Source organism: Gymnoscopelus microlampas (assembly GCF_963454915.1).
Source record: "Gymnoscopelus microlampas genome assembly, chromosome: 13".
In the NCBI taxonomy this organism is placed as follows: domain Eukaryota; kingdom Metazoa; phylum Chordata; class Actinopteri; order Myctophiformes; family Myctophidae; genus Gymnoscopelus; species Gymnoscopelus microlampas.
The window spans coordinates 6301423-6317878 of NC_139950.1; the positions used below are offsets into that span (position 1 = coordinate 6301423).

The following is a 16456-nucleotide window of genomic DNA, read 5'->3' on the forward strand; positions in this document are numbered from 1 at the left end:
AGGAAACGTTGCACAGAAGTGACGTCTGTGGGGACTGGCATGTCGGTGATTGCTGCCGTTTTAGAGGGGTCTGCTTTTAGGCCATCGCTAGTGAAGATGTGGCCCACATAGCAAACCTGATCGAGGCGAAATTTGCATTTGGCTGGATTTAGCCTGAGTTTGACTTCTCTCACACGGTCGAGCACTCTCATCAGGTTGGCATCATGTTCAGCTGTGCTACGGCCTCCGATGACGATGTCATCGACGATGACTGAGCATGGGTAACCTGAGAATAGCTGTTCCATAGAGCGTTGAAACACCTCACTGGCAGAGTTAATGCCAAAGGGCATCCGAAGAAATCTGTAGCGCCCGAATGGGGTGCTGAATGTGGTCATCATTGAGGATTTCTTGTCGAGGGGTATTTGCCAAAAAGAGTTCTTTGCATCTAGCACAGAGAAAACTGTTGCCCCTGCCATCTGAGCTGCCACCTCCTCGACACTGCGCATGGGGTGATGGGGCCTTTTCAGTGCTGTGTTGAGGTCCTTTGGGTTGATGCACAGTCTGATTTCTTCCTTGCCTTTTTTGTGTGCAGCGACCATGGACGAGACCCAGTCTGTAGGCTGAGAGACTGGTGTTATGACACCTATGCGTTCGAGTTCAGCCTTTACCCTTTCTTGCATTTCCACAGCGATGCGGTGAGCTGGTCGGACCACAGGTTGTACTCCGGGATCTACTGTCATCGAGTATGTGAATGGGAGTTCCCCAAGGTCGTCACTGAACAGATCTTTGTATTGGGACAGAATATGTGCACTGAAATCATCCTCTGTGGTTACATGATGGACGTCAGGGCTCATGCGGACGATGCCCATGTCTTTGCATGCACGAAATCCTACAGCGGCTGCACCCCCTTGTCCACGATAAAAAAAGGCAAAAAATGACATTGCTCCTTTAAATAGCATGGCAGCGTGGCTATACCACTGGTTTCAATTCTTGCGCCCCCATAAGCAACCAGGTTAGCTGCCTTTTTTTTTGACAAGGTGCTCGCTGTTGGCAACCTCTTTGAAAGTCTCTAGTGACATGACATTGTCATTTTGCTCCTGTGTCAACCTTCATCTCAGTGGGCTAGCCATGTATGTGAATTGTGACAAATCCTTCATCATTCTCATCTGTGTGGGAGCTGACATAGTCCACATAGTTGTCAACATCAACACCATCCACATGAAATGTGTCATCTTCACGTGCTGTGGTGTGGTCTACATCCACTTCATGTACAGACTGTCTATGCATCCTTCTGTTTGTGTTACTTTGTCCCACTGGTCTAGATCTGCAGCAGCTCTTGAAGTGATTTGTCTTTCTGCAATAATGACACTGCTGTCCAAAGGCTGGGCATTTCTCCCGCTCAGCCGCATGATTCCCGCCACAATTGTTGCAGGTTGTGGTTGTTTGTGTGGCTGGTATGCGTTTCTGTTGTGCTCCGTATAAAACAGGCTTCACTGCATAGACACTGGTGGCTTGTGTGGCTAGCGTTTTGCTGCTTTCCTCTGTCATTTCGTGAATGCGGCAGATTGAAATGGCTTTAGCAAGGGTCAAGTCACAGTCTCTCAATAGGGATTTTCTTAGAGGGTCACTTGTAATGCCACACACAATACGGTCACAGATTAGCTCGTTAGTTAGCTCTCCAAAGTGGCATGTTTTGGCTTTGATCCTTAGATCGCTGGTGAATGACTCGATGCTCTCACCTGGCCTCTGATCTCTGGTGTGAAACTTGTGTCTCTCCAATGTTCTGTTGTTTTGGGGGTTGCAGATTTCTCTAAACTTTGTCTTTAGGCATTCCGGGTCCTCCCTGGACTCCCCAGGAGTGATTACTGCGGCATCTTCTCCTGGCGCACGCACCTCGGCGGCGTAAACAAACGAACACTCCCGTTCAATGGCTTCTGGTCCAGCGATATTTAGAAGGATGTAGTAAGCCCTTGTCCTGGCCGGCTTGTCGTGGTGCGCGGCAGCGATGAAAATATCATATTCCCTTTCAAAAATCCGCCAGTTCTCGGCAACATTTTCGTTGAAAAGTAAAGGATCGGGTCTGCGAAAGCCCTCCGCCATTTTGTAAACAGCGCGCCTCCGCTAGGCACAGCTCCGGAGAAAGAAGAAAAAACAACACGACAAAACGTAGAGAAAAAAAACACAGTTCCTTACTGGCGACGGGTTCGTTCCGTACTCTGACACCATTTAAAACTATTCCAGATACTGCGTGAGTCAAGGATTAGACGTAGGTAATAACTTGCTGGTTTATTCACAGACTGAGACAATAGGTGAACCATGTAGTCAACAGGTAACGTACTGAATGAATGAGATGCATGCCGGTTCCTCATACGCCCACCGGTGTACGGCGGCCTCACTTGGACAAACATAATCATTTACCAGTGATCTACAGACCCTAACCTCACAAAGATGAAACACTACTTAACCCTAACCTTGACCTAGCTCTGGTCCATACGCCTGAAGGAGTTCTCAAGGCTATGCGACCGCGCAGCCTCTCGTCGGGAGAAAAAATAAGAAATACGCTTTCGCTACTCACCAAAACAAAGACGTTGAAAGCCAACTAAGTAGGAACACTGAGCCACCCCCCTCACGTCTAAAATACACTTTTTTGGCCAAAATGTAAAATAATCCACCGGTCGGAGAGAAACTTCCTGGTTCAGAGATGTTTTACGGAACAGCCACTCTAGCGTTGCAGAGCCGAATAACACCCAATGAGACGTTATCTCAAGGTGTAATGCGGTCCTTTGACCTGTGTGGCAGTAGTGAGTTGGCGCCATGATGGCGCGGCCAAAGATTAAAAAAACAAAGAAGTAGTGTCTCCGTCCGGTGGATTATTTTACATTTCTGCCAAAAAGTGTATTTTAGACGTGAGGGGGGTGGCTCAGAGTGTTCCCACTTAGTAGAGTTCAACTCAATAAAACCGTCTTTGTTTTGGTGAGTGGCGTTCTTATTTTTACTCCCGACGAGAGGTTGCGCAGCCTGTGCTGCGGGCACATTGGCTCATCGGTTGCATAGCCTTAAGGAGAACTCCTTCAGGCGTATGGACCAGAGCTAACCTTGACCCTAACCTCACAGAATGCCTAATGTCTTATGCCTAAACCTAACCTCAAAACCCTGTCCACCTGGGCGAAACACCGTAAAAAGATACTCTCCCACAAATACATCAATTTGGGGGTCTTTGACATGTGACTCCAGTAGATGGCGGTAATGCAACACACATTGTATGCCTGCCACCCTAAACAGTCAACAGAAGCAGAGGACAGTCATTTGACATTGGTCGTGCAGTGCAGCAGCAGGTTGTCAAAGAGAGAGTGGAGTCAAAACCTTATCCGTTACTACCTGATCTTCTGCATTTTGTGTTAATACATTAACTGTGACAAATGGCAGCCTACAAGTTGGTTCTGATCCGTCACGGAGAGAGCACCTGGAACCAGGAGATAGGTTCTGCGGCTGGTTCGATGCTGATCTGAGTAAGACTGGCGAGAGAGAGTCGAGAGAGAGGCGAGGAGAGGCGGACAGGCGCTTAAAGGTGACAACTCAGACTCATTGTAACAAAATAAATATGTTCAATAATGCCCGCCGTGATGATCTATTGTTTTCATTTTGGAGTCGTTCTAGCCCTGAGATGTGACTGTCATATGATATCATGACACTCATGGATGAACTTCAAGATAGTGTTTAAACTGTCTCCCTTAATGCTTTTTATTGAACAATACAGAAGATACGGGTACTTCTGAGGGCCCGAACAGAATTGTAACATATGTGGCCATGGGGTAAGCACTTTGTATTTGATATATGAACGTTTATGTAGATGTAATGGGGGAAAAGCTAACACCAGGTTGAAGTTCATGATATGACAGTCATGCTTCAGGGCTATCATCAAAGGGCTAATCAATAAAGGAATTGTATTTTGTGCTCCTGAGATTGCATAGTTACATGTTCCAATGCCAGTCATAATAAACATATATTACTATTACATTATTATATAACCGCATATTACTGCAGAGAGGTTTCATTGATTCATGGTTACTCAACACGTTATCCAACAGGCCGCCCCGTTTTTTTGTTGACCAATCAGCAGCGGGCATACCACAGCGTCATTGTCTGATGTGAACGTGCAAGACGTGATGTGTTTGTGCTTTTATGGTTTGTGGGCTGTGGTTGCACTCAGTGTTGCCATGTCCGCTTATTAAAAGCGACTTTGGGCTTGTTTTTCTGTGAAGTTGCTTGTAAATTTTGGTGGTTGCAGGTTTTTGGGCTTGTTTCTAAAGTGTAGTTGTTTATTTGGGCTTTCTTCCAAACTTTTAAATCATTATTTAAACCAGTGGTTCTCAAATATTTTCACAACTGTTTTGTGCCAGGGAGCATTTGTGTTGTTAGAATGTTTAAAAACATATTCCACAGGGTGTGAGTGACGATGGATCTGTGCTGTGTGTGTGTGTGTGTGTGTGTGTGCCTTCACATGAGCAACTTCTCTAAATGTTGGCATTCATTCTAACTTTACAGAGAACAGCGGAGGAGTAACTGTAGCCTTGCCTTATATAATAACAGAGAAAGACTCTTCCCTCGGGAGGAGGGGAGGACAGGTTACACCCAAAACTATATAATCAACCACCAGACAGACAGACACCACCTTGGTGTGTGTGACTCCCCGAGACTGAGTTAATTGGAGTCACGAAACACTAATCATATGGATTGTTACGTTGCCTTGGCAAGGAGTATGGGATACAGGATAGGTGGGCACTAGGACATCTGGGCACCTCGATTGTAAAATTTGCTATTTTGTCCTAAATGTTGAAAGATAAAATATTTGAAAATGGCCTTCATATAAAGTATTCATGATGTGAACATGCACGGTGCGGGTGCATCATTATCGGACTTCATTTTATCCTTCAACTTTAGCCCTGAAACATGACTGTCATATGACAGTCACTTGTTCCTGGTTTTTGAAATGTCTACATTTACTGTACAACCCGTACGGTACATCTACATAAACGTTCAGATTTCAAATATTAAGTTCTGACCCCACGGCCACGGATGTAACAAGTTAAAACGCCCAAGTACCCGTTTCTTCCGTATTATTCAATAAAAAGCATTTTAATTTCTTACATTTTGTTTCTAGTTCCATATGTTTATTGATCCAAATATTTCATATTTCTGTTTCCCTTTGTACAGCACAAACACTGCATCCACGTCAAAGTGGCCTCAGTAAATATGCCACACAGTGGCTGAACTTGTCCTGAATGTCCTCTGCCTGACCCATGACCATTACCTGCTCACCCTATCAGTCACTTAAAGCGAACCTATACCCAAAAATGTATATAAATGAAATGTTCTCGTCTGTCCCTTATACCTAACAAGCACGGACAGAGAGATGGATGGACACACACACACACACACACACACACACACACACACACACACACACACACACACACACACACACACACACACACACACACACACACACACACACACACACACACATAACGTGTCCAACAAATAGAATAAATGTGGCCAAGCCACTGAAAAACCTTACTTCATATCATACCAGCAATTGTAATAAGTAGCTTGTAGGTACATATACAGAGGTGCTGGCCATTGTGATATGAAGTCCAAACACACATTCTTGCTCATGTCTCATCATCCATAGGAAATTATAGCGTCACATGCCTCAAAAAATCGTAGCCTATTGCTTCCTGTTCAGTAACAGTTGTGCTATAGTCAAGTTATTAAATATTACAGTAAAATACATGTTTCCATTTCCACGTTCTCTCACCCCCTGTATAGCTCAGAGTACCCCTATAGGGTACACCATTTGAGAAACACTGCTATAAACAATAGCTGCTGAATACCAGTATGACCACAGGACCAGGGGCAGCTGGACGTCCCAGTAGTCCTTCTGCCGGCTGGCTGTCAGTGTTTTCCTAACCTGAGCCACAGAGAGACCTTCTGGCACATCTGGTCACTGTGGAGCTTCTCTGGGGCCCTCTCTAAACCCTGAACAAACAGAACATTTCTCTGACCAGCAGTTTCTCTGCTGTGGTCACTGAGCTCTGGTCTGGAGTCACGTAAAGGCCACTGGCCGCATAGAGAAATGACACAGCTGTTTCCATGCGCCATGGTGGTGAATGGGTCCAAGACACAAACCCCACAGAACCTAGTAGTGTTTTAGTGGAGCATGCGAGTGTTGAGTAGCCTATAGGGGTTTTTATGGAAGTGCATAGGTCACACCAGTGGATGTACAACCATACATCTCAAGAATCAAGAAGGTTTATTTGTCACTACTCGGATACGTGCAGCGAAATTCAAGTGTAAGCAATCTAGTAGAACCAAGCCTGAAGCCGTCACAGAGCCTTGGCGACTGCGAAGTGTCCCGCCCCCACCGAGCCATGGACCAGTAGTAGCACCTTGGGGCGGAGCCCACAGGGCACCAGGAGATGCTGGGTCGTGTCTCACTCACTGCACCCCCTTACCCCTACCCCACCCCACCATCTGTGCAAGGACAGCAAGGCTGGCAGTGGTGCCATATTTCACAAGGCCATGTCTGTTTGGAAGTGGTCCAAAAGTTTAAACATGTTGCACACATTCATAGCCAACTCCCACATGTAACATCATTGTGAAGCACACCAATAACATTAAAAACAAGTTTAAAAAGCACAGAAATATCCGATCTACAAGCTCACAACGCATGTAAATTGTTTATTTTCATCTTACTATTTGTTGTGCGAGTATAGGGACTATATGGATCAGTATAGAGCTGAAAAGGCTGGAAAACATAAGTGTGTGTGTGTGTGTGTGTGTGTGTGTGTGTGTGTGTGTGTGTGTGTGTGTGTGTGTGTGTGTGTGTGTGTGTATTTGGATATACTCCCTAGTTCGCTTTTACAGCACCAATACTGCAGATTACTCAGCATGCTGGCCAGCCTACACCCAGTTCTGAAATAAGCTGCTATGTAATTGCTTGATTTGATTTTGTCTATGAATTGAATACTAAGGCCCTCATTGGAAACAAGACCGCAAGGACTTTCATGAACGGACCTGTTAGACAAAGTATTTTAAATTTAACTGTGCTGTTTTACATTTTTTTGCCTAATAAAATATTCAATCAATCAATCAATCAATCAATCAGAGACAACATGTGGTTTTACTCTGATGTGCTTCATTCTTCTGGCAGACATTTGATGTGGGGAGGATAAATGCAACAGGGAGTAAAATGTCTGCACTGTGACGGAATGCATTTATTGCCCGGTGCTACGCCGAGGTTTGGTGACCCGGGACATAATTTTAATTTAATAACAATAATAATAAACACATTAAATTGCATTTGAAAATAATAAAAAACAAGAAAGTTAAATAAAAGAGTAAAATGACAGTGCAGAAGAATAATAACAAAACAAGTTTAAAGTGAATTGGATCAGAGCAGCAGAGGGATTGTCTGGTTTGGCATTGCACAAGGAACTGCAGGAGCTGACCAGAATATCTGCAGAGACAAGGGATAATGTTTGACATTTGAGCTGTTGAATACAGGCGAAACCAGAAAGGGTTAATCATTGGTTCTGGATTCAGACAGGAAATTGTTGAAAATTGTGGACATAATATGAAGAAATGTAGTTATCTACAAACATCCTTGGCTCTCAAGGGGAGTCTGGGGGGCCCCGGGCGTCCTTGGGGGGGTTCCAGTCCAGGGGATCCCCTCATCCCCATCAAAATGAGGAACAGTTTTAAAAGCATTCAAGCCTCATTATATTTTTCGGCAGCGACACGTTGTGAGCTTGAAGATTGGCTATTTTTGAAACATTTTGTAAAGTTTTGACTAATCTTGACTAATCTTCTCTTACATGGGACTCCCTCTTTCATTGGTGTGTCGCCCAGGTTGCGCCTACAACCCCTAACATTTAACTTCACAAAAAACTATGCCTAAACCTAACCTTGACCCTAACCTCTTAGAATGCCTAATGCATGCCTTATGCCTAAACCTAACCTCAAAACCCTGTCCACCTGGGGGAAACACCAGGAAAAGAGATCTCCCACAAATACACATCAATTTGGGGGTCTTTAACATGTGACTCCAGTAGATGGCGGTAATGCAACACACATCGTATGCCTGCCACCCTAAAAGGTCAACAGAAGCAGAAGACAGCCATTTGACATTGGTCGTGCAGTGTAGCAGCAGGTTGTCAAAGAGAGAGAGAGTGGAGTCAAAACCTCATCCGTTACTACCTGATCTTCTGCATTTTGTGTTAATACATTAACTGTGACAAATGGCAGCCTACAAGTTGGTTCTGATCCGTCACGGAGAGAGCACCTGGAACCAGGAGAACAGGTTCTGCGGCTGGTTCGATGCCGATCTGAGTGAGACTGGAGAGAGAGAGGCGAGGAGAGGCGGACAGGCGCTCAAAGGTGACAACTCAGACACATTTGAGCAAATTAAATATGTTCAATAATGCCCAGCGTGATGATCTATTGTATACATGACAAGGCAACCGATACTTCTTCATGATCTATCCGAATTTTCATTTTGGAGTCGTTCTAGCCCTGAAACGTGACTGTCATATGATATCATGACACTCATGGATGAACGTCAACATAGTGTTCACTTTCTCCCTTTTTGGCCCTTACATCTACACGTTCAGATGTCAAATATGAAGTGCTTACCCTATGGCCACGGATGTTACAATTATGTACGGGTCCTCAGGAGTACCCTTATCTTCCGTATTGTTCAATAAAAAGCAGTTTTATCGTGGCCATTTTCACATATAGTTATAAAGTATCTGCGTGCAATACACCTCCCAACCGATAGGTTCGCGTAATTGAAAGCATAAGGAAGAAATGCGAAGAAAATGGCCACCAATTGGATTAAAATGCTTTTTATTGAACAATACAGAAGATACGGGTACTTCTGAGGGCCCGGACAGAATTGTAACATATGTGGCCATGGGGTAAGCACTTTATATTTGAAATATCAACGTTTATGTAGATGTACGGGGTACGGGCCGTAAATGGGGAAAGTGCAAACACCAGGTTGGAAGTTCATCCATGACTGTCATGATATGACAGTCATGTTTCAGGGCTATCATCAAAGGGCTAAACAATAAAGGAATTGTGTTTTGTGCTCCTGAGACATGTTCCAATGCCAGTCATAATGAACATACATTACTATTACATTATTATATTACAGAATATTACTGCAGAGAGGTTTCATTGATTCATGGTTATACTCAACACGTTATCCAACAGGCCGTTTTTTTGTTGACCAATCAGCAGCGGGCATACCACAGCGTCATTGTCTGATGTGAACGTGGAAGACGTGATGTGTTTGTGCTTTTATGGTTTGTGGGCTGTGGCACTCAATGTTGCCATGTCCGCTTATTAAAAGCGACTTTGGGCTTGTTTTTCTGTGAAGTAGCTTGTAAATATTGGTGGTTGCAGGTTTTTGGGCTTGTTTCTAAAGTGTAGTTGTTTATTTAGGCTTGCTTCCAAACTTTTAAATCATTATTTAAACCAGTGGTTCTCAAATATTTTCACAACTGTTTTGTGCCAGGGAGCATTTGTGTTGTTTATAGAATGTTTAAAAAAATATTCCAAATATTCCACATTTTATTGCAAGAGTTTGTGAAAATAGCAGATCTACAAGCTCACAACGTGTGGCATTGTGACGTGACGTGTTGTGAGCTTGCAGATTTTTCTAAATAGCCGATGCATGTATGTTTAAAGTGCTCATGTGACCTATTAAGTCGCTTGTTTTCATAGAGCCGGTTGCTTATTTCTCTTGCAAAATCTGGCAACACTGGCACTGCATTCTGACACACACACACACACACACACACACACACACACACACACACACACACACACACACACACACACACACACACACACACACACACACACACACACACACACACTCTCAATATGGGGTTCAGGGACCCCCAGGGTTCATTGAGAGGGTACCAGGGGGTCCCCAGCTTAATGGCATATTTGCATTTGGCTTCTAACAATTTTACAATGACAATTTAGGCATTCTAGCTCTTTATCCAGAGCGACTTAGAGCAAGCAAGGTAAATACATAAAATGCAGAGAGACAGTGTAGTAATCTAGGATCATAGGTAAAACCAATAACCTAGCATCAGTCTAAACAATATAATATCAAAAAGCAATAATCTGTAGGCCTACATTGAAACTATAGGATGCCAGGTCAACAAATGAACATAGCATCAGTCTAAATAACGTGCTATCTAAATGTCATTTTATTTAAAAATGACATCAACCAGCTAACTCCACCCCGTTTGGTGGCGTTAGCTGGTTAAGCAGAAAGTTTGAGGATCCAATGGAGTTAGCCGGTTTTGTCAGAAGCGCTTTTTAATACATTTGATAATTGGTTCAATATTTTTTTTACCAACACACAGACGTAGAGGGTGTTCAATAGCACTGATTTATGGGAAAAAAAATGCAAAAGAGTCAAAATGGAGTTAGCTGGTTTCAGCCCGACAGCAACGATATAAAACTTTTACATGCCGTGACGTCACAACACATTTCTCTTGCTCTACAAACCCTCCCAGATGCTGGCTATGAGTTTGACATCTGCTACACCTCCGTGCTGAAACGGGCCATCCGCACCCTATGGCTGGCCCTGGACGCCATCGACCAGATGTGGGTTCCGGTGCACCGCACCTGGAGGCTCAACGAGCGCCACTACGGCGGCCTGACCGGGCTGAACAAGGCCGAGACGGCCGCCAAGCACGGAGAGGCCCAGGTGAAGATCTGGAGGCGCTCCTTCGACACCCCCCCTCCCACCATGGACCCCGACCACGATTTCTACACCATCATCGGCAAGGTGAGCTCTTCTCTCTCTGCTTAATCTGGTCAAAACAATGGGCCCTAGAATCAATCGACCCCTGGGCGACTACGGTTGTAGGGTGACTATCAAAACGTAGCCGGCGAGAGGCAAAGTCAGAGAAAACGTCCTGCTGGCTGTCAATAAATCGCTGCTCCAGGGTATTGCGTTTTGCTACTTTTTTAGTGGATAAAATAGTTAATTAAAAATAGCGATCTTACAGTCAAATGCAGTCCGCAAAGTATGACTTCCCCCGCTCACCCCCTCGCCGTTCATTCACAAATTCCCACACTGGTGAGCAGGTTATTTTATTACTATGTATTGACTGACGTATCCCCATTGTGTCCGGTTGTGACCAATAATCCAAAACAATAACAAACCATTAAATGATCTATACCTACATCTGCACCTACAGTATATCGGTCAGTTACTGTAAGTATATAGGGTCTAAGTGGTTAAGGAAGGGTCTTTACATGCAGTCAGCCAAGGGAATCCTCTGAGTCTAAACACACCAGCATTTAATATGACAACAATACAAGTTAACAACACATCACGATTAACCTTAAAGTTGGTGTGTAAGTGATATTTTTAGTTGAAATAAGTGTTAAATGGCTCTATACGTATTCTAGAAATAGAAATCATTGCCATCGAGTGTTTCTTCAGTAACAGGGGTCTCCCCTATCTCTCCAGCTCTTCAGTAAACAGAAAATAAATGTTTAGGTTGAGATAACTATTTCATCAAATCAGGAGAAAGAACTCATTCAGGATACATGATAAATAAGTGGTGATGAGAAAAAAGAAAAGGGGGTACATTTGAATTGAACACTATAAAATAGAAGCTGATAAATGGGTTCTCTCTCCTGATTGAACACAATTTGTAACCCACTTGACAGGTATTTTCAGTTTTTTAAAGAGATGGATAGACCCCTTTTTATTGAACACTCTATCAATGATCAGAATATAGAGCATTATTAGCTAAAGATATCACAGCACCTTTAAGTGACTGAGGTTTGTGAGCATCATATTCAACCCCTGTACTGCTCCAGTTTACCTCACATTTACAACTCAGAATATGTGCATGAATGTAGGCATTTAGCAGACGCTCCAGAGTGATTTGCAAGTGCAGTTTGTGCATTTGTCAGGACTTCATGCATGCATAGCCTACAAATCTAGTAATCAAATCAGCAATTTCCCCCCTGATTTCATGGGAGGTGTCACTAGTACCGAGCTCTCCCATTGGACACTTAGCCAGGACTGTTTTCTTTGGGCTGGATGTTACACAAACACAGTGGAATGGAAAGACTGATGGGATGAGCAGCAGGAATGCCTGGATGGTTATGCAATCACATTGTCTGCAACAACCATAACGCACTGTCATAACAACACTGTAAATTACTTTTAGCCAGAAAAACCCAGGGGCTTATACTGCTGACAGAAAATATTGCGTATTATTTGCATATATCCTAATAATATGTATTTGTTCCGAGGAGGGTTAATATATCACTTATATACACATGGTATTTGGGTCTCAAGTCCAAAGTTCAGTGTAATATGGGACCAAACGGGTCAAAAGTCCTTCTGTAGAGACAATGGAGAGTTAAGACCTACAGTAGTAATTACTACTGCACAACTCATTAGCTTTGTGTGTTTGCTGATGAAAGAAGGCAAGGCAATAAAATATATCTAGCTATATCTTAGATTAAATGGGCCAACACTGACACCCACAGGTTGTTTTCAGTCTTAACCACATGAACCCTAGCATATCCTTGTAGGCGACACATTCTGGGAAAATAGCCACACCGCGATGTGTTGTGAGCTTGTAGATAGACTTTCAGCGAAGGTGTAGAGGGAAAAAAGGAGGGGACCAAGTATAGGCCCTTGGGGGACCCCGGTATATAAGTTTTAAGTGGTTCAACAATACATGTATAGTTTAAAAATATATATATTATCAGTGCATACTACATTGAAACTTAGACCAGGAATTTTATATTCCATCATTCACACTTACAGTATACACAGTAAAATCAGGATTTTGTTCCCAGTTTAAGCTCTCGTGCACGTGGGGAAGGAGTGTAGAATGCTGTAAATGTCTTGTGTTCTCTGTTATCTTATCTACTTTTCATGATAAGACTCTTCTCCTTACAGGACCGGCGCTACGCGGACCTGACCGAGGACCAACTTCCTTCCTGTGAGAGTCTGAAGGACACCATTGCCCGGGCGCTGCCCATCTGGAACGAGGAGATTGCCCCGCAGATCAAACGGGGCAAGAGGGTACTGATAGCTGCCCACGGCAACAGTCTGAGGGGCATCGTTAAGCACCTGGAAGGTAGGGGACTCTGTGCATTCATATAGCGCCTTATTCCAAAATGCATCACCCATTCTCTTCACACACACACACACACACACACACACATTCACACACTGATGGCAAAGGAAATCATGCAAAGCACCGACCTGCTCATTTGGAACAGATAGAGGCTGTGTCCACTGTCCACTGAGATGGGTTTATTTTTTCCTGGGCGTAGCGCATGTTTTTGTTTACAATGGGAGTGCAGCGTATTTGGAAACCCAGCAGTGTGACGAGGTGCTGAATGCCTATGTTGCGCTCGTGTGGCGTTTTTATCTGCTTGCCGAGAGTTTAAATATCTTCAATTCGGGCGTTTGGAAGTGTTTTTAGGTGAGCGCCTCACTTTTCAGCTGGTGATATGTGGTGTTTTGTACGGTATGACAATGTAAAACTAAAAAATGGGAAGGGACAAAACTTCACCTAAAACGAACGTTAGCCAATGAGATTAGGTGACCTCAATTTCCTGGAATCTGAGCTTGTAGAAATTGGCTACTGGTTCAGAAGTGATGTCGATATGAGAGTGCGGACTAGCCGACACCAACTCCGGACCCCTGAATCGCTGCCCTCCACTCCCTCCTGTCCAGCATCGGGGTGTGTGTACGGTGGTGCTCTTCTTTCCATTCCTGGCTGTACCTTGGAGTAGTGGAGTAAAATCATTGGAAATACTCAAGTAAAGTACAAATACCTTAAGATCTTACTTACCGTAAGTACCGTACTTAAGTAAATGTACTTAGTTACTTTCCACCACTGACTGCTACTTGACTGTTGCCATTGTATCTGTCCATGCTGTCACATGCAGGTATGTCAGAGGAGGCCATCATGGAGCTGAACCTGCCCACAGGAATCCCCATCCTGTACGAGCTGGACAAGAACCTGAAACCCGTCAAACCCATGCAGTTCCTGGGAGACGAGGAGACCGTGCGTAAAGCCATGGCGGCCGTGGCCGCCCAGGGGAAGGCCAAGAAGTAGGAGAAAACGTAAACGTGCTGCTTGCCAAAAAGAACCCGCCGCGTCTGTTGTTAGCCTCGAAGATCAGTTCTTGTCGGCAAGCGAAGCCCTCGCACTACGGAGAATGAATTAAGCTTAAGGGAAAGGCGGAGCATCTCTCTGTGCAGCTCTAGCTCTCAAAAATGGTAAAATGATCCTAAATATTTCGGCTGAGAAGATATCTCCAAGTATTTACTTACTCAGATAGTTGGTTTATTATCACAGTAGCTACATAAAAGTCATAACAAAATTAACTCAAAATACAATGTGAAAAAAATTATAGTAATTTATTTGGAGTATGTTCTTGTTTTGTTTTTGTTTATAATTTAAATGTTAATTTATTTAACTGAAAAGCCTCCGGTTAGATTGTCTACAAGACATTCCTTAACAGCTTTTCATAAAATAGACCACAGAAAAATCTACTTGGCATGCAGCAAATGCTGCAGTAGTTTTAATTCCTAATGTGTTTTCATTCCACCGATGCATTCCGTCGATAGGGAAACTTGTGTCAGATAATCTTACCATGTCTTGAGATCTGTTGCAAAGCAATCGTTTACCATCATCATTACCTCCTCAGTGAGTGGTACAGTACTCGTGTTTTGTGCTTGAATGTGCTGTTGCTGTCTGTATCCTGATTCCTGGAATAATATAAGTTCCTCTCAGTATTATTGAAACCAGACCAATTTGTTTTAATGGAACCAGACACTGTGCATGGCTGTTATGACAGGGAAAATGTAATTATTTCTATTACAATTCACAAAATTCACATTACCCAGGGGGAAATATTTCTTTAAAAGGGACCAGTCGTTTCAACTCTGTAAAACACACTGCCTTATCCGGTTGCCTACATATAATATCTGTGTACACTGTAAAATCACTTACTGCAATACATTTACAGTAAGTGATACCTTTGCAATAAGTGATATTCTTTGTTAAAGGTAGGGTAAGTGATATTTTTTGGTTAAAACAAAAAGTATTTTGTTAAAAGGTTAAAATACTATATTCTGATAGTAATCATTGCTATAGAGTGTTTTTTCAGTAACAGATGTCTCCCTGTCTCTCCAGATCTTTAATAAACAGAAAATACATTTTTCGGTAGGTGTCAAAATCTCAGCCAATCAGGAGAAAGTACCCATTTTTAAGCTTAATTTGTATAGTGTTCCAGTTCCAATTTTGTCTGCTCATTTCTTAGTGTCATCACTTCCAATTTCACTTGTTTAATCTGTATCCTGATTGAGTTCTCTGTCCTGGTTGGATAAAATAGGAAATGAAACTGAAACTGAAACGAAAATGCATTTTCTGTTTAATAAAGAGAGAAAAGGAGACTCCTAATACTGAACAAACACTCTATAGCAATGAGTACTATCACAATATAGAGCTATTTAACACTTATTTTAACCAAAGCAAATCACTTACCCTACCTTTAAAATAAGTGTTAGATATCTCTATATTCTATTGTAATAATTGCTATAGAGGGTTTGTTCAAAAGGGTCTCCCTGTCTCTCCCGCTCTTTAAAAAAAACAAATACATTTTATGGAGGGGAAACCAATTTTAATCAGTCAGGAGAGAGAACTTATGCAGGATACAGGATAAACAAATGGCATTGAAGTGAGGAAACAGAGAGAACTCATGCAGGATACAGGATAAACAAATGGCATTGAACTGAGGAAACAAATAGTATAACATTTAAGCTGATAAATGGGTTCTCCCTCCTGATTGGATAAAATTGGTCACCCACCTGAACCCCTGTTACTGAAGAAACACTTTATAGCAGCGATTACTATCAGAATATAGATCTTGTTTAACAAAAACGTTTTTGTTAAACAAGAAAATATCACTTACACTACCTGACTACTATTTGTACACAGTTATACAGTAAATGCCATTTTTATACTCAGAGTTATACATGGATTAATAGAAAAATAAATGAATTAAAAGTTAAAAATGGATACATAATGTCACCATATACCTCAGCACTTGTTTGTGTAGACTACTATCCACTACAACTGTAGATACAATAGGAAGTTCAAACAGCCATTGTCAAGGAATGGGACCATTGATGTTTCTATGAGATATTCCATCATTTTTTATACCCAGATTTTTTGTTTTGTTTAATTCTAATGTATCATCTGAATGTGCACTTCAACTGTTGATGTAATAAATATACAATGATATGCTAATTTGATGAGGACTGTGGTTTTAATAGTTCTGTATGTGGTATATGTGTTCTGTCTTCTCTTCCTAGAGATGATAATACATTATTACTGTG

At 42.7% G+C, this 16456-nt stretch overlaps 2 protein-coding genes across 2 annotated transcripts in view; both read left to right on the forward strand.

The window, feature by feature from the left end:
• The window catches only part of LOC311058363 (uncharacterized protein), a gene marked incomplete at both ends in the record, with an annotated part of 195684 nt that overhangs the window by 75205 nt on the left and 104023 nt on the right, over nucleotides 1-16456 (forward strand). The window lies entirely within an intron of this gene.
• LOC311058360 (phosphoglycerate mutase 1) lies at nucleotides 8177-16367 on the forward strand. Its single transcript, XM_084075789.1, has 4 exons — nucleotides 8177-8418; nucleotides 10578-10852; nucleotides 12998-13178; nucleotides 13999-16367. The coding sequence occupies exons 1-4, from the start codon at nucleotides 8280-8282 to the stop codon at nucleotides 14166-14168; spliced, it is 765 nt and encodes a 254-aa protein (XP_083931915.1). The 5' UTR covers nucleotides 8177-8279; the 3' UTR covers nucleotides 14169-16367.